General features: G+C 29.8%; 5 protein-coding genes across 6 annotated transcripts; 2 read left to right on the top strand and 3 right to left on the bottom strand.

Annotated features, from left to right (window-relative positions):
* The first annotated feature begins 41 nt into the window (after window positions 1-41).
* On the top strand, window positions 42-1,836 carry LOC141529044 (kelch domain-containing protein 4). Its single transcript, XM_074245386.1, has 2 exons — window positions 42-238; window positions 303-1,836. The coding sequence occupies exons 1-2, from the start codon at window positions 125-127 to the stop codon at window positions 1,725-1,727; spliced, it is 1,539 nt and encodes a 512-aa protein (XP_074101487.1). The 5' UTR covers window positions 42-124; the 3' UTR covers window positions 1,728-1,836.
* On the bottom strand, window positions 1,716-5,585 carry Valrs-m (Valyl-tRNA synthetase, mitochondrial). The gene is made up of 7 exons (XM_074245379.1): window positions 5,367-5,585; window positions 5,103-5,292; window positions 4,797-5,043; window positions 2,307-4,302; window positions 2,070-2,242; window positions 1,867-2,007; window positions 1,716-1,807 (listed from the first exon to the last, which is right to left on the bottom strand). The coding sequence occupies exons 1-7, from the start codon at window positions 5,452-5,454 to the stop codon at window positions 1,760-1,762; spliced, it is 2,883 nt and encodes a 960-aa protein (XP_074101480.1). The 5' UTR covers window positions 5,455-5,585; the 3' UTR covers window positions 1,716-1,759.
* LOC141529047 (tRNA:m(4)X modification enzyme TRM13 homolog) lies at window positions 5,405-8,108 on the top strand. The gene is made up of 7 exons (XM_074245393.1): window positions 5,405-5,426; window positions 5,609-5,834; window positions 5,904-6,100; window positions 6,172-6,357; window positions 7,247-7,486; window positions 7,559-7,790; window positions 7,903-8,108. Exons 2-7 carry the CDS (start codon window positions 5,680-5,682, stop codon window positions 8,078-8,080), a joined length of 1,188 nt encoding a protein of 395 aa, XP_074101494.1. The 5' UTR covers window positions 5,405-5,426; window positions 5,609-5,679; the 3' UTR covers window positions 8,081-8,108.
* A 98-nt stretch (window positions 8,109-8,206) lies between these two features.
* Window positions 8,207-11,086, bottom strand: Cglr1 (cGAS-like receptor 1). The gene is given in 11 exon segments (XM_074245169.1): window positions 8,207-8,567; window positions 8,644-8,676; window positions 8,740-8,914; window positions 9,004-9,126; window positions 9,211-9,480; window positions 9,565-9,574; window positions 9,910-10,104; window positions 10,185-10,255; window positions 10,320-10,490; window positions 10,543-10,662; window positions 10,785-11,086. Coding segments are annotated over 10 exon segments (1,356 nt in total). The 5' UTR covers window positions 10,785-11,086; the 3' UTR covers window positions 8,207-8,379.
* A 143-nt stretch (window positions 11,087-11,229) lies between these two features.
* On the bottom strand, window positions 11,230-15,874 carry LOC141529045 (uncharacterized). 2 transcript variants are annotated; one of them, XM_074245388.1, is made up of 8 exons: window positions 15,453-15,873; window positions 14,759-14,880; window positions 14,553-14,669; window positions 13,523-13,859; window positions 13,303-13,420; window positions 13,068-13,178; window positions 12,768-12,865; window positions 11,230-11,391 (listed from the first exon to the last, which is right to left on the bottom strand). In XM_074245388.1, the coding sequence occupies exons 1-8, from the start codon at window positions 15,673-15,675 to the stop codon at window positions 11,381-11,383; spliced, it is 1,137 nt and encodes a 378-aa protein (XP_074101489.1). In that variant the 5' UTR covers window positions 15,676-15,873; the 3' UTR covers window positions 11,230-11,380. The 2 variants fall into 2 exon arrangements, with proteins under 2 accessions (XP_074101489.1, XP_074101488.1); XM_074245387.1 differs by lacking the exon at window positions 11,230-11,391 and adding an exon at window positions 12,261-12,463 and having other exon boundaries at window positions 15,453-15,874.
* Between the last annotated feature and the right edge of the window lie 1,446 nt (window positions 15,875-17,320).

Here is a 17,320-nt window from a genome sequence, read left to right as displayed (position 1 = left end):
GTTCAGTTAGTAACTTAACCGCAAGTTGAAAAATATTGAAATGTTTTATTTTATTATTTTGTGAGAACACGCGAACCACGTGAAAATTGTTTGAAATTTTAATAAATAAATTAACACTTGAAAAATGGGTAAGAAAAATAAGAGTAAGCAAAAAATAAGCGGTAGTGAAAAAACTGCGATGAAAACTGAAAAAAAAATGAATTTAAAAATGAAAAAGGAGCTTGCGGCTATTGGAGAGGTTAGTAATTTTATTTATATAAATATTTATTTATTTTTAATTTGATTGTTTATGATTTTAATAGGATGACATTGAAAAAGTAGTGGCGCAAATTGAGAGAGAAGAAGCAGCGAGACAAAAAGTCGTGGAAGCGGTTGTTGATCAACCGTCGAGACGAGTTAATTTCACGTTGACGGCTCACCCTTTTAAAGATGAGCTGGTGATGTTGGGAGGAGAGTTTCACGATGGACGTCAAACAACTGTCTGTGGAGACATGTTTTTTTACAGTTTGAATAAAAAAACCTGGACTGTAGTGAAGGCGCCTGGAGCTCCACCTCCAAGATGTGGACATCAAGCAGTAGCTATTCCTAGTAACAAAGGTGAGCTCTGGGTATTTGGTGGAGAATTTTCAAGTCCTTCAGAGTCCCAGTTTTACCACTACAAAGATCTATGGGTTTTTAACTTCGGTGAGAAAAAATGGAAGAAAGTTGCAGTGCCAAACGGACCTACTTCGAGAAGTGGACACCGTATGTTTTATGCGAAGAAACAACTGTTTGTTTTCGGCGGTTTTCATGATAACACCCGCGACTTTAAATATTACAACGATTTTTATATATTTGATTTGACAGCTTACGCCTGGCAGAAAGTTGAAATTACGGGAATTACTCCTCCTCCAAGGTCTGGGTGCATTGTTTTGCCTACTCCTGATAATAAAATTTTGATTTACGGAGGTTACAGTAAGGAAAGAGTTAAAAAGGACGTGGACAAGGGTCAAGTTCACACAGATATGTATGTCCTGAGTCCTCCGAAAGAAGAAAGCAAAGATCAGAAGTGGAAATCCGCTCATGTTAAACAGTCAGGAATTAAATTTTCTCCTCGATGCAGCTCATCAGCTGTTATGGTCTCTCCGAATGTCGCTTATTTGTTTGGAGGCGTTTACGACGATGAAGATGACGAAGACGATGAAGAACTTCACGGGACATTTTTCAATGATCTGCTGGCTTTAGACATTGAGAAACGCCAGTGGAAAAACGTCGTAGTGACGCCAGAGAAGGACAAAGCTAAGCGAAGACGCAAAAAGAATGACATGGATGTCCAAGATATTGATGCTGGTGACGACGAAGATGAGGAAGAAACCGAACCAGAACCAGCTAAAGTAGTTATCGATGATGGAGTGTTCACAATGACTCTTGGACCCGCTCCTGTTGCTTCAACATATTCATCTAGAGGATCAGAAGGATCCAAATCTCAAACATTTACTCCTGCTCCGAGAATAAATCCTGGGCTTGTTGTCAAAAACAACGTGCTCTATTTGTATGGTGGGCTGTATGAAGACGGAGACAGACAGTACACTCTCAATGATTTCTACAGTTTAGATCTTCATAAATTAAATGAATGGCAGACTATTATAGCGAATGATGTCTCATCCCAAGTTTGGCTAGACTCAGAGAGCTCAGAGTCTGACAGTGATAGTGACGATAGTAGTGATGAAAGTATGGAAGTTGAGTAAAATATTTTTATTTAAGTAATAAATAATTTTTTTTATACAAATCTCGGAATTTTTTCGAGCTCATATTGAAGATGTTTGATCTAGAAATAAATATTAATTTTATTATTTGTATGATTATTTTTAGATTCAATTAATTTACCTGATTTTTTATTTTTGTCCTGCTTTCTTCAGTTATATATTTTTCTTGAGATAAACTTTTTGAAAGCTTTTCTATATTTTGTTCTATTTTTATTTTTTTATTTTGTATTTTATCCGTCATTTGTCCAGCAATTTGTTTATCCTAAAAATTTAATCCATCGTGAAACTCTAATTTTTATTAACTAAAACTTATTAATTAATTACCTTCAATAAATAATACAGTTTATAACCAGATTCATTACTACAAATACTATTTTCTTTGATGACATAAGTATTTGTTGGTAGAATTTTAGTGTCACCGATTCGGGTCGTAGCAATTATAACATTGATATTATCTTCAAATAATTTTAAATTATCTCCATCCGTTACAATATGAACTAAGGAATAAATTCTCCATTAATAATACATAATTAATTCAAATTATACTATACTAAAGCTTACCTTCTAGAATAGATGACTTGTTAACATAAGTATAAATATTTCTAACAGCCAGAATTATTTGTAAAACCTGACTAAACATTTCTTCTAATTTACAATCTCTATCATCTTCTTCAAAAGTCGGATACTTTAATTTCATTATCGAAGGGGTCTGAGTGAATGCTGGAAGCTTCTTAGCGAGTCTCGAGTACAATTCTTCGCACAAGTATGGCATCACCGGTGAAATTGTTCTCAGAGAAACTTCTAAACATGTTATCAAGCTGTATTTATGACTCCGAAAAATGTCTTGATTGGATGTTTGCAGCCCAGGTTTGGTTGCTTCAATAAAAAAATCACAGAATTCATAGTAAAAAAATTGTCTGAAAGCCTTAATGGCTTCATAAAAATTCCGCTCTTGAAACGATTTATTTACAGTGTCTACCATGAAAGCTAAGCGACTCAACACCCACTTATCCACCGTCGTCAGATTACTAGGCTTTTCTATAACACTATCATCGGTGACAAGCAAAACATATTTACAAGCTTGCCATATTTTATTACAGAAATGTTTGTTCGTTTTACACTCAGTGACATTAAAACTAATCTTCTCATTTTTAATATTATGACTACTGAGAGTGAGTCTCAGCGCGTCGATTCCACACTCATCTATTCCCTGACTAAACATTTTACTATTAACAGTCAATGTGCGTTTAAGTTCAGTCTTGCTGAGAATTCCTGCAGCAAAACTTTCTTCAGCTTTTGCATTAAGACCTTCTAAACTTATTCCATCGACAACGTACTCCGGTAAAATAACATTTCCGCGACTTTTAGACATTTTTTTACCCTGGACGTCACACAAAATCCCATGAAGTAGTACTTGATTGTAAGGAAGCTTTCCCACCAACTCCGAGGACAGCATCACCATCCTTGCCACCCAGAATATCATGATATCATGTCCAGTTTCCATAAGACTAAGAGGATAATACTTGGTGTACTTGTCATCTGGCCAGCCCATCGCAGACAATGGTAACAATCCCGCAGAGAACCAAGTATCCAGCACATCATCATCTTGGTGAACTTCAGTAGCTCCAAATTGTTTTTTAGCCAAATCTCGAGCTTCCTCGAGACTCGAAGCTACAATCCAACTTTCATTTTGACTTCCTAGACATTTGTAAGCGGGAATCCGATGGCCCCACCACAACTGTCTCGACACACACCAGTCCTTGGTCTTACCCAAATAGTCCAGCCACATTTCTTCGAACCTAGAAGGGTCTAGTTTCAATTTGCGACTAGTTACAGCCTCCATAGCCTTTTCAGCCATTTTTTGCATTCTGACAAACCACTGCTCTCTCATCATATACTCAATTACGTCTCCAGATCTAGAACAAACAGGAATCACCATCGCATGATCCTTGATACCTCTGATTATCCCTCTGTCAGTCAACTCATTGAGAAGTTTCCTTCTAACGTCGAACCTGTGGACTCCAGAATAATTTTTCGCTCGCTCATTCATAGTACCATCTTCGTTTATTACTTCTATTATTTCCAGAGCGTTCCTACGTGCGATTTCAAGATCCTGGTGATGGTGGCCCGGAGTTATTTTTACAGCGCCCGTACCAAAGTCTTGTCTAACACTAAAATCCGCTATAATAGGAATAAAAGTCTCGCGAAGCGGATGCCAGACTTGTCGACCGATATATCCAGAGTACCGGGGATCTTCTGGATGTACGACAATAGCAACGTCTCCGAACATCGACTCAACTCTCGTCGTCGAGACAGTAATCTCATCTTCACAGTTTTTTATTTTAAAAGCAACGTCTGCTATCTCTCCAAATGTCACATTTTTGCTGTAACCAGGAACTTTTAAATCAGTCTTCTTGTCCACTTCTATTGACTCGACTTCAATATCAGAAATCGTGCTTCTCAACGTAGGAGACCAGTTTACTAAATCCTTGTTCCGGTACACCAAATTACGCTGGTGCAAGGTAACAAATGCTTCATTAACTGCTTTGTTATGTTCCTATTTAATTTAAAAAAAATTTTTTCAATTACTTTAATTCCAAATTTTCTTGGTATAAAAATTGATAACCGGAGTCTATATATTTGTTAAAATATCCTCAGGATAAAATATCTTTTGTCAGAATATCCGTGGACAAAATATTTTAAAATTCATTAAAAAAGAAGTTTAAAAACCAAAATATTATAATGCAAAAAAAGATACACAAAAACTATGTTAAAAGAGCGCAACACGATTACCTGCGTTTGTGTTAGTCTTTAGTCATTAACCTTTTTTATTTAAAGATTTTATGTTTTGTTTCATGGCGTTCAGTGTCGAAAAGTTTCATTAAATTTCAAATAGTTTTAATTGTTTTGTTGATATTTAATTTTTCAAATTATGAATATATTTTGTCCAAGGATTTTCCGTTCATGGATATTATGGCTGGAGGATTTTTTGTCATATGGATCCAGAGGTATTTTATCCGAGGATATAGAATCATAGAACCTAAAAATTACCTTACTCATAGTGAAATATTCATGCGACCAGTCCAAAGTAGCCCCCAAATTCTTCAGCTGCTTTTTAATTTTATCTCCTTTATCGCGTTTCCAATCTTCAACGCAATCCAAAAATTTTTCTCTACCTAAATTATGTCTTGTCACCTGCTTGGTGGCCAATACATTTTTTTCGACTGCTACCTGCGTAGCTATTCCAGCATGATCTAGTCCAGGAACCCAGAGTACAGAATCTCCCTTCATTCTGTGCCTAAGTTTATTAATACCAATAATTATAATATAAAAAAAATTAATTAAGATATAAATTACCATCTCGCTAAAATGTCTTCAATAGTAACTGTCAGTGCATGACCTAGGTGCAATACTCCAGTGACATTTGGCGGTGGTAACAACATTTTTATCTGATAATTGTCGTTTTTAGGATTGAAATAATTATTCTTCAACCATATTTCATTCCAGTATTCTTCTCTACCTTTAGTTTCATAAATGTTTGGAAAATCTAGTAAAAAAATTTGTTTTTAATAATTTTATTAATTTATTTATTTATTTACAAATTGATGAAAAAATACGTACCGGCAATACGTGCTCCGTTAAGTTTATTACAATAAGTTCTGTATAAAATAAAACAGCGTTGTAAGTCATTCAATTTATTAAAATTCATCCTTTTTGTCAACAATTGCTGTTATTTCTAATTGTTATAATTAATTTTTAACTTAATAATTATGATATTTGTGTACTTATATTTTGTGTGTATATAAACAAAAGTTCACATGGTGGCGCTTCACAGCTGACTTTTATAGGTTATTTTTTTCCAGTGCAGCATTGAGTCGTTGATTAAAAAAAAATAAATTTTAATATTAATGAAAAAATTGATTAAAATTAAAAAATGAATTCAGATCATTGTAAGTTTTTTGTTGAACGCAAAAAAAGATTTTGTAGAATGACTGTTAAAAAAGGAAATGAATATTGCGGTGAACATATGGAGAAAAATGTCACCGAAAAAACATCAAAAAGGATTCCTTGTCCTTTGGATGACTCTCAGTAAGTTTCAAGATCTAATTTTAAATATTTCTTCCTAAATTATTGATTTAATTTATAGATTATTTGCAGTACTTGTTTTGAGTCAAAACTGAAGCAGCATTTGAAAGTTTGCAATGCCAAAAGGCTGTTGGATGCGAGACCAGATTGTATTGTAGACGGAATAAATGGTGGAGACGTTGATCTACAAGCTCCTGAGAGAATTCCTCTCACGTTACTAGACCAGAATGTCGTTGAAAATGTTATTAAAAAAGTAGAATCTGCTGCTGGTATTTATCAATTATTTTTTTTTATTTATAAAACCTGAGTAATGATTTATTGATGAGTTATGTTTAAACAGAAAATCTGTCAGAGGTAGAAGAATTAATTTTGCAGCATAATATTCTGGATGGCGAGGTTAATAATTCTTCGTATGGAAATTATTTAAAGAAGCATCTAATTCAAAACTCGTCTCTGCTGGCACACTTAAATCGAGCTGGATTATTAAGAGAGAATACTTGCTTTATTGAATTTGGAGCAGGAAAAGGTAATTATTATTCATTATCATTATCAATCATTGTTTTATTTATATCTTCATACATGATATAATATGTATTATTACGAGAATAAGAAAAATTGTGTGTCTAGAGTAGTCATATGATTAAATCGATTTTTTTTAAGTTGAATTTAGTGTCATTGCTAAGGTCTTGATTTGAATTTTTGCCTTTTTAGGGTTTCATATCATTCTCACTGATAGTCAATTTATTATGATAAAATGAGTATTCAGACTGCATTCGAAAATTCTCTATCTCTAGATACACCATTAAGAAATGACCTTGTATCTTGAGAACTATTGACATTTTTAGAGATATATGTTCACCCCGACATTATACTCATCGAGTCCTTTCATTTGAATACCCACATTAATTTTTCATATATATTATTATATATTAATTAAGGGGACGTATAACAAAAATTCTGTTTTTTTTATAAGTCCAAAAAAATTTTTAGTTTGAAGAAAAAATTTTTTTTGCATTTCTGCACGTTTCATATAAAAAAATACGTCGGTTCTCAAAAAAAAATTTTTTATACACCCTTATTGCATTCGGGGTGGGTCCCGGGAGCTCTAAGGGTGTATAAAAAAATTTTTTTTTCTGGAATTGGTATGTGTAACGCGATATATTATTTATATGTATATATGAAAAATATATCAAAAATGCATGTGGGTACTCAAACAAAAGCTCTTGATGAGACAGTAACATCGGGATGAGCTTATATTTTTAAAAACGTCAATAGTTAAGAAAATACAGTGCAATTTGCCAAAAATCATTATTTAATAAAGCAAAATTTTATTTATTTATAGTTTACAAGTCACGGCAGTTACATAGTGACTGCAAGGTTGCTAGCAATTCCTTAATTTATTTATTTATTTACAGGAAAATTAACTTACTGGTTAGGTCAATTGATTAAAAACACTAAAGAATCGACAGTAATCTTGGTAGATCGTTCGAGTCATCGGCATAAAAATGATAACAAATTAAAAACTGAAGATTGCTCGATAAATATTGTGAGGATACGAGCAGACATCGCTGACCTTTGCTTAAACAAGATAAAAGAAGTGAAAAGTAGTAAATACACTGTAGGAATAGCGAAGCATTTATGTGGTGCAGCGACTGGTAGGTTTTAATAAATAAAATACATTTTGTTTACTGTAAAAATAATTAATAAGTAAATATTTTATTATTCAGATCTGACATTAAGGTGCTTGACAAATTCGACAGAAGATACTGGAGTGAGTGGATTGATAATTGCATTTTGCTGTCATCATCGCTGTGAATACATTTCTTATGTAGGGAAAAAATATTTACAAGAGTGTGGATTTACTCCAGAAGAATTTCCAATTTTATGCAGCATAGCCAGCTGGGCAACTTGCGGCTACGTTAAAAATCGACAAGCGAGTGTCACTGAGAAAGAATTGAGGTAAATTTATAAAAATATGACTAATTTATTGGTGACGGTATTAATTTAGCTTAACTGTAGACGTTGAGAAAATAGATATAATTGTTTATAAATTTTTTTATTAATATTTCAGCGACGAAAAGAGACGAGAGACACGTGAATCAATAGGTCGAAAGGTCAAATCATTGTTGAATTGGGGTCGGATTAAATATCTGGAATCAATGGGCTTTGATAGTAAATTATATTATTACACTTATCCAGAAATATCTTTAGAAAACATGTGTGTTGTTGCGACTCGTAAGATTTCATAATATAAATAAAATTCCAACTCATTTTAAAGTCAAACACCATTTTATTTAAAAGATACAAAAAAAAAAAAAAAAAATATAAAATATTTTATGATTAAAAATACTTTCAAATTACAATCAAATGCATCTGGATAATTTGTTAATTAAGTTGAGAGAACAAATTCTTCCGTGTCAAAAAATGTTGATCGTGAATTAATTTTTCTAATATTCTTATTAACTTGGTCTATTTTAATCTCAACTTTTCTGACGTTACTTTTTAATTGTTTCATTTCATTAATAAGAGAAGATAATAATGCTTTTATCTATGTATTATCCGTAGTAGAATCAATGTCTATTTCTTTCTGTATAATTAAATTTTTAAAGGAAGCTTCTAATAACGGAATCTTGTTTTTTAAAGTTTTGACTTCATTTTTGATGGCACTTTTATTCTGTGGCTTTGATTTCGAATCACTAGACAAAGGAAACGGACGTGATAAACATGCAGTAGGATCTATTAATAAATTCATCTCGTAAATATTTAATTCACAGAAAATAAATTTTTTACGAATTACTATTAGTCTTTTTACCTTCTTTTATTTTGTCCTGCTCTTCTTTAGTTACTACAATTTAATTTATAATTAAAAATTTAATTATTAACTGATAGTTTATTCTGAAATACTTACAGAAGTACTGGGTCATAGCCAGTGGTTCAGCTTCTATTTCTTTAATTATTTTATCTAAATGACGTTGTACACTAACTATTTTCTCTTCAGTTAATTCACTGAATAGATTAAAAGTTTTGTCCCAGAAATAATTTAACGTCCCACTTTTAAAAGCTTTACTCAATTCCTTCAACATCTACCAAGAAAATAACCAAATTCCGAGTAATTATCAATTAAAATATAATTGAACTGCCTAAAAAAAAAAAAAAAAAAAAAACGACTTACGAAGACAAGTAATACTGTTTGTGGAATATTATCATCAATTTTTTTATCGCTCAATGCGTGGAAAAAAAGAGTTTCTATATGATAGCTCACAAGAATACTCCAATTTTGGGTGTCTCTTAGTTTCTAAAAATTATTTTCAATTTATACTTCTTTTACAGGAAAAAATATTAAAAATTTTCCAAACATAATAATTAGAAATTAACATACTTTAATGTGGCGAATTACTGGTTTAACTTTACCGAATTTCTTTAGTAAGTCTTGCTCATGACAATAAAAACTGTACCGCCAATTTTGACGGGGAGCTTCACCGTCCTTCAGCGGTTTAGGAACAAGATGCCAAGAATGTTTGGACTGTTGAAATCCTGGTAGAGGCGGTGTTCGAGAGAACTCTAACACCGGAACCAAATCAACAGAAAACTACATTGATTCATAAGTCACATACAAAGTAAACGCTGGTCCGCTTTTTCTTACTTTTGCCTGCCATGTTATTTAATTAAAATAAAAAATTTATCTTCATGCATAATTTTACTCTCTTAAAGAAGAAATAACATTACAACACACGACAAAATAACTAAATATTAATAATTCAGCAAACAATAATACTAGAGTTAGCGGTCAGCTGTCAATTTAAAAAAATTTTTTTAACAAATTAATTACAATAAAAAAATGCTTCTAAAAAATTTCACTTGTAATTTTTATCAATTTTCACATGTGAAACTTTTTAATTAAATTTTTTTTTTAATAATTTAATTGTTATAAAATTCCAAAAAAATTTTTTATGTCTGACAACTTCAGTGTCATAACAAACAATAAATTGTCTACAAGAACCTACTGAGCGAAAAAATTTTTTTTGATTCTCGCCAGTTATTATGTCGCCAATTATTATATCGCCAATTATTTTATCGCCAGTTATTATTTCTTCGATTAAAACGCCCTGGTTTAAAAATTACTTCACAATTACTTCCAGAATCTATAGGAAGAATAATTTTATTGTTCACGTCCTTGAAAGGAGTCAAACTCTTTTGAAAGACACTTTCGAACCAATATCGTATTTTGTCGTTGTCCAAATAATAATTGCTGTCAAGCCACTTATTTAATACTCTAATATAAATTAAAAAAAAAAAATATAATATAACATTAGTATTTTCTTAAACGATGAATATAACAAAATAAAAATTTACTTGTTTTCGACCCAAGCAGGGGAAACTTTTTTTTGATCAAATTTAATTTTAGCGAAGCCGGGCCTCCCTCTCTGTTCAAAAATAACATTAATTAATCACGTGTATAAATAAAAAAAAATTAAAAAATAAACTTACTTTTATTTCAGCATAATCAAGATCAGGAATAGCAAAAATTAAATTTACATCAAATTCTTGGGGTTTTCCTACTCGTGTTAGCTTGTAAAAAGACCCGGTATACATCGGTCTTTGATATTTTTTAAATATTTTATCCTCTTGTTTCAAAATAGCAATAATTTTATCCATCACCTATTATTTAATTAATAATACTTAAAATTTTAAAATAATTATCATACCATACCTTTGTAAAAATCTTATTATAGTTGGCAATTTCATTTTTTTGTAAAGTAACAAATTGATTTATTTTACCGAATATCTCATCACTTTTCAGTTTTTTTTTATTTTGCTCTTCTCCACTCATCTGTACACCATTTTATTAAATAATTATTACAATAGAAAATAGAAAAAAATGTGTATGGTTTTATAAAAGTTAAATACTAAGGAATTTTGTTAGATTAGTTTAAAGATATACAATCAAATTACCTTGAGTAAGATTGAAAATAAAAAATATAATAACGGAGTAAGAACGGAGCAGCAATCACTCAGTTGAGTTTTAAAATTCAATGGTTAAAAATAATTAAGTGCTTCAAAAGCGGAGACTCCTGTTACTTTGGCGTCATTTTAAAATTCCTAATAGAATAATAATAACACTTAGTTTATTATTATCCGTGTAATTATTTTTAATTTTATTTAAAAATATTGTTCGCAAAGAATACGACCAATAGACAGCAGACACTTAAGAACTCGCTTCTTTTCTCCAAGTTACGTGTCAAACGACTGAAGCTACACTGAGTATAATAAACGTACGTATATGTGACTGTATAATCATATAGGGTGACCAAGCAAATAAATGAACATTTAGCCGGTGAATAAGTATTCACATTGAGTTGCTTTACATTATTAAAAATTGCAATTAAACCGTTAAAGAAACTTTTACTCAGTTTATTTATTTAAATTTTAATTACTTACATACAAACATATTTCCTTATTTATTACTTTGCGGATTCATCATTTTGATCACCCTATACATCTATTTTTTTGCTTCTTCCTTTCATAATTTTTTATTGTAAGGCAGCTGACTACATATCGGCTTGATAAAATACAAGCGGTAACAAAAATTTTTATGTTAACGATATTGAGGATTATTTTTCACTCGATAACATTTATGTATGATAAAAAATATTTAAAAAGTTAAATATAACTTTAAACTAATAGTAAAACTCTTATGCTATTATATATTACAAAAAAAAAAAAAAAACTTAATGATGATATATGATGTATTGAATGTAAAATGAAAATTTTAATTAGTTTTATCATTTAATTAAAATTTTATATTAGTTCATCTTTAATATTTTATTAACTGAAGGATAGGATTTAATTTGTGATTTAGACCTTATATTCGCGTATTGTTTTTTTTTTTTTAATATTTATTAATGATTATTTTTTTATCAATTATTAACACAATATTTTAAGAAATATTTTATCATTTTTTTTTGTTTTTAATCGATACACATTTTTAATTTTGTCACACATTTAATTATTTAAATAATATATAATATTACATTGTTTGTAATTATTTGTTTATAAATGGTAAAAAAGAACTTTATAATTAAATTTAATGTCTTTTTATCAATTTCAACTTTTACAAATTTTTTTATTTGTTTTTAAATTAATTTAGTTTATATATAAATTATTGATTGGTGGTTTATCTTTGTACAGATCGATTTCAAGTAAAATTAAATTTTTAATTCATTAACAATCATCAGTTATTATTATTATTATTTTTATCATTTATGATTAAATACGTTATAGTTTAAATGATTAATTATTTATTAGTATTAATGGTTATGTTTATTTTTTATTAAACACATAACTCCCGAGTTATATTAAGTATAAACGTTAATGTTGATTAATATTAAAAATTGTTGTTTTTCATAAATCCCATTTTCTTTTTGTTTATTATTATTATTATTATTATTATTATTATTATTATTTGTGATGTTTTAATTTCATTTTTTTTCCTTGTTCTTCAACGTTTTTGTGTTTTTTAGAACTTATTTTTTGTTACTTGGGGCGAGTGTACGGAGTTGTACGATATCGCGAAGCCGAGCCCGATGACGATGATGTCTTGTACGTTTTCCAAGCGCGGCCGGATGAGTCCTCTGCGAATTTAACGGAATCCATTTTTTTTTAATTTATTATATTTTATTTTAAATAATCACATATTATATTAAAGTATTAGATTAGTTATTGAAGCATCTAAATTTATCTAGTAGTATTAATATAAATTAATTATTCATTTATATTTAGTTTTAATCACAATAAAATTAATTATTTTATTTTAAATGTTATTTTATTTAATCACGTAATTTTTTAGATAAATTTTTAATAGCACTAGATTTATTATTTTTATTAATGAATTTTAGAAAATGTATGAAAAAAAAGTTATCATTTACTTTTACTTACCAGGATATTCAGTTGATTCATAATAATCAGAAGAGTGAGTTGAAGGGACATCGCTGTACTCATAAGTCGTGTAAGATGTCGGCGTATAAATGTCTTCACTATATTGTAAAATATAAAAAATTCAAAAGTATACATAATATTTTTTTAATAATTTGCATTTTGTATTATATAGAGATATATTTATATGAATATATCTTGATTGAAAAATAAAAATTAAGTTAATTAGTAAATTATAATTAAATAATTATTTAAAAAAAAAAAAAATCATGCGAGTGGAAAAAAAAGTTCCAAGCGTCTTACGAAGCGGACGGCGAGTAATGTCTATCAGTATATCGGGTACTACTACTTGAAGAACCGTGATAATCATAGTCTGGATGAGATGCACGACTGGACGGCGGAGGCGGCGCGGATCTACATTAATCATTATTTAAAAATAGCCATTTTTTCATTAATTATTTTTTTATTTTTTTAATAATAATTAATATTAATAATTAATAGTAAAATAATATTACAAAAATAATTTTATAAAACTAACCCGTAGCTTTGGTCCATAGCAGCTCGAGCGCGATCCAAAATCGAAAATACTTTAGCTTTACTTGCCGATGAACGAGACGCTGAAGTTCTTGATGAATGAGGTGGTGGTGGTGGCATAACTTTTAATCAGAAATATGTAAGTATATACATTTTATTAATTTACACCAACAATTGACAGCAGATTACAGTAAAACAATAAATCAATCAATAAAAATAATTACCAGGACGTGAGGAAGGAGGTCTTGCGGATCTTACGGATGTACTTGAAGTGGTGACTGGTCTACTAGTAGGTGATCTCATGGAACTTGATGGTTTAACAGTCGATCGATGTTCATCAGGAACTACACCACTCTCCGACATTGTCAACTCCATTTCACGCATTTGTTCTTGGCGGATAATGTCATTATTGTCGGGTATCAAATATTTACGAACTTCTGCGAGAGCGTAGGCGATACGAGCGTGTGCTTCTGCTGGTGGTGCTACAGCTGTGATCTCGACGTGTAGATCATCGCACAAATGAGCATACTTCGGGTCCAGAGACTGACGGAACTCCTCTTCCTGGTGATCAAATACACAAAATTAAATTTTAATCTACATTAATAACAAAAACTCCCTTATATACTTATACTGTATATAGAAAACAGGATCACAGGGTCACAGTTGCATTAACCTGTGACCGGTTTATCAAACTCGTTAAACAACTAATTAACTAAAATGATTCATTAATTTAAATTAAATTGAAAACTGGCACCTCATACAACAGCCTCTTCCTTCCCCTATTATTTATCAACAAGTCCAGATAGTCGGGATAATCCAGAGGGATCAGGGAAAAGAAAAATTTACTTTTTCCGCATTAAACCCTTAGGGACCTTTTTTCGTTCATTTTTTGCCAACAGTAAAGTCCGAAAGCTTAGGCTAGAAAGATGTTACTACATATACCGAGATGTTTTCTATCGATCGATTAAATTGGATTATTTATAACGCGAATATATGGTGAAACATTGCCGGCTATTTCGCTTCAAGTTACATTAAATAAAAATTACTTTATAAATAAATAATTTCAGTTTGTTGGTGTTACTTTTTCCATCAAATGAATTATTTTATCAAGTGTCTCGCGACTTAATAAGTAATTGTCTTGCAAATAACTAAGCCAATATATAGTTGTCAAGTTAACTTGTAAGACAATACGATTCGGATAACTCATAAACAATATAATTAACAATTTGTAAAGTTGTATGATGAATAATATACCTTCTGTCTATCTTTCATCGATCCTCTTCCCAACACAGCCATCTTACACATAGTCTCTTCCTGCAGGCGTTTCATTGAGTTACCTTTGGGTCCAAGTAACTTTCCCACAAAATTAAACTGTTTAAAACAAATATTTGTCATTACTCATTATTATAATTATTATTAATATTAATACTGAGCCCAAACTTATTGAGCAAATATTTTACCTTAGGATGTTCACGAATCGGTACCAATACTTTGACAGATACCCTTATTGGTTTCTCACGATATATATCTACATATTTTAGGTCTCGCATAGGCTTTCCAATTGCTTGAGTCTTCTGGATCTCTATAAGAAAAATAAATAAATAATCCATGAGTATAGAATTGTTTTTTTTTCGCGCCATTGCAAAACGGAATAAATAATAGAGTGGAGTCAAGTATTTGACCCGGTTATTAATGACGAAAACAAATAATAATAATAATAAAAATAAAGTAAAAAAAAAAAATGTCAAGTGGAGCTAACAAATAATTGTTCGTTTAGATGCATGTGGACATCCAGGTGAGATTACAAAAGAGATCAACGAATTTTGTCATAGCTATCGCCGTGATATGACAGATTAATTTGCCGGTCATATCATCGAGGTCATACTTTAAAAAAGCCTTTCCGTTTAAATTCGCGTCTGTGTGGCGACAGATACACTGCCATCTTTACTAAGCCCGCCGACTTCATTTCATTGGTAAAAAAAAAAAGTAAAAAATGAGCAGTCTAAATAAATTGATTTTTAAAAAATTTAACAGCTTATCAGGACCGGCTGGCTAAACAAATACTTAAAAATATAAACGCTAATTAATCAGCGCTCGGCAGATTGGAAAATCGATCATTTAAAAAAAAAAAATAATTAATTAAAAAATAAACACCTTGGTCGAGTAATCGCAGAGCATTTGGGCATTTCTGTGAATCAAGGGCTAATTTTTCAGCCAATAATTCTTTCATGTATTCGCCAACTTTATCAGCTCTTTCACTTCGGTCTTTTTCCAACGGCATTCTCTGGTGGTCATCACCCCCATTGCTGTCTCCATCGCCGCCACCATCCTCTTCAACATCATATTTGTAATCTCCATTGCTTGATCTTTCGGTCATCTTGTACGGTATTATTTACTTCTTTCCTTGACGTAAATTATTTATTTTATTGACTATTAATGCCAATACTCACTCTCACTCACAACACGGTATTTATTCAATCGTTATTTGTTAATAATTAAATACTTTTTTTTTTCAATACACAGACAGCACGGCGAAATGGACGAAAAATCCGGTTAAGTAGTACTAATGGCGTTCCTCTTCTGCGCATGTCCCCGTCGTCGTCATCATTCTCGCTGCTCCTTTCTCTTCCAGCCCCTTCGGCATTTATATTTACGAGTGAGAAATACTCCGACATAAAAATATAAAAATGCGGGAATCAAACAATTTTGACTTACAATATTTTTATTACTAGTTAAATTTAATAATTTATATCTTATGTATTAGCAGGACATTTTTTATGACATTAAATTTAGCTGTCACTTCACAATTTTTTTGATTTTCTTTAACAAATAAATTACAGCAAAAAAAAAAATTATTTAAAAAATGGACTTATAGAAATTTTAATAAATTAAAAATGTAATTTTTTTTAAATAATTTTTTAAACCAAATTTTTTTGTTACAGCTAAATTAAATGTCATATATTTTTTTTATAAATGTTATAATTCTTATTTATTATAATGAATTTATATCGAAGTTTTATGATACAATAATTACAAAAATGAAATAAGACCTCCAAATTTTTAAGATTTTTCAACAGACAATTTATTGCAAAAAAATTTAGAAGAAAAAATTCCACATTGAAAAATTAAATAATACTAAAGTTAGCTGACGTTTCTAATTTTTTTCTTTTTTTTTCATTTATTAAATTGGAGCAAAAAAATATTTAAAAAAAATTTCTCTTCTAGATTTTCAAGTTTTTTACAAATGAAATTTTTTCTCTTATTTTTTTGTAATAATTTTTTCATAAAATTAAACAAAGTGAGATGCCTGTCAACTTCATTTTCAAAAATTTTACTGTAAATAAATTAATTAAATTATTTTTGTGTAATTATTCTAACAAAATTTTTTTGTTTCAGAGCAAAGCTGATTGTTAAATTTATGACGTTTGATGATGACATTACCCTGGTTAAAAATATTGATTGAAAAGGATTGAAAATGATGAAATTAGAATACTTTTGAATAATTTCAATTCTTTTTCATGTATATATAGATATACAGTTCACATAGGGTGACTGATTCCCAATACTTTTCAATCAATATTTTTAATCAGGGTAAAGTTAGCTGTCACCTGATTAATTTTTAAATTTATTTAACAATTAAATTAAGTAAAAAAAATTATTTTAAAAAAATTGCATTTTTTTGTTTTTAAAATTTCTAGATGTCAATTTTTTTTTCTTTCTTTTTTTGTCACAATTTATTTGTAAACAAAAGTTCTAAAAACTATCAAATATCTGGTAAATTAATTTTCATCGTTAGATGACACTGAAATCAGAAAACATCTGACAGTTTTTTTTTTTTATATTATCAATCAATTATAAAAAAAAAATGTATCTTTGTAATTATTTCAAATTTCTAGCTGTGGAATTTTTTTCATAATAATTTAAATATGAAACAAAAAATTGACAGATGTTAGTTAATTTCACTATCATAAAGTTTGTCACAAGTTTAAAAAACTATATTATTTTAATTATTACTCAATAAA

This window comes from Cotesia typhae, unplaced genomic scaffold, assembly GCF_013202065.1.
Source record: "Cotesia typhae breed Kobodo isofemale line unplaced genomic scaffold, CoteBio_Ctyphae contig_44, whole genome shotgun sequence".
Taxonomy (NCBI): Eukaryota; Metazoa; Arthropoda; class Insecta; order Hymenoptera; family Braconidae; genus Cotesia; species Cotesia typhae.
The sequence above is the reverse complement of the archived record's forward strand: the minus strand, read 5'-3'. Positions and strand labels throughout refer to the sequence as shown.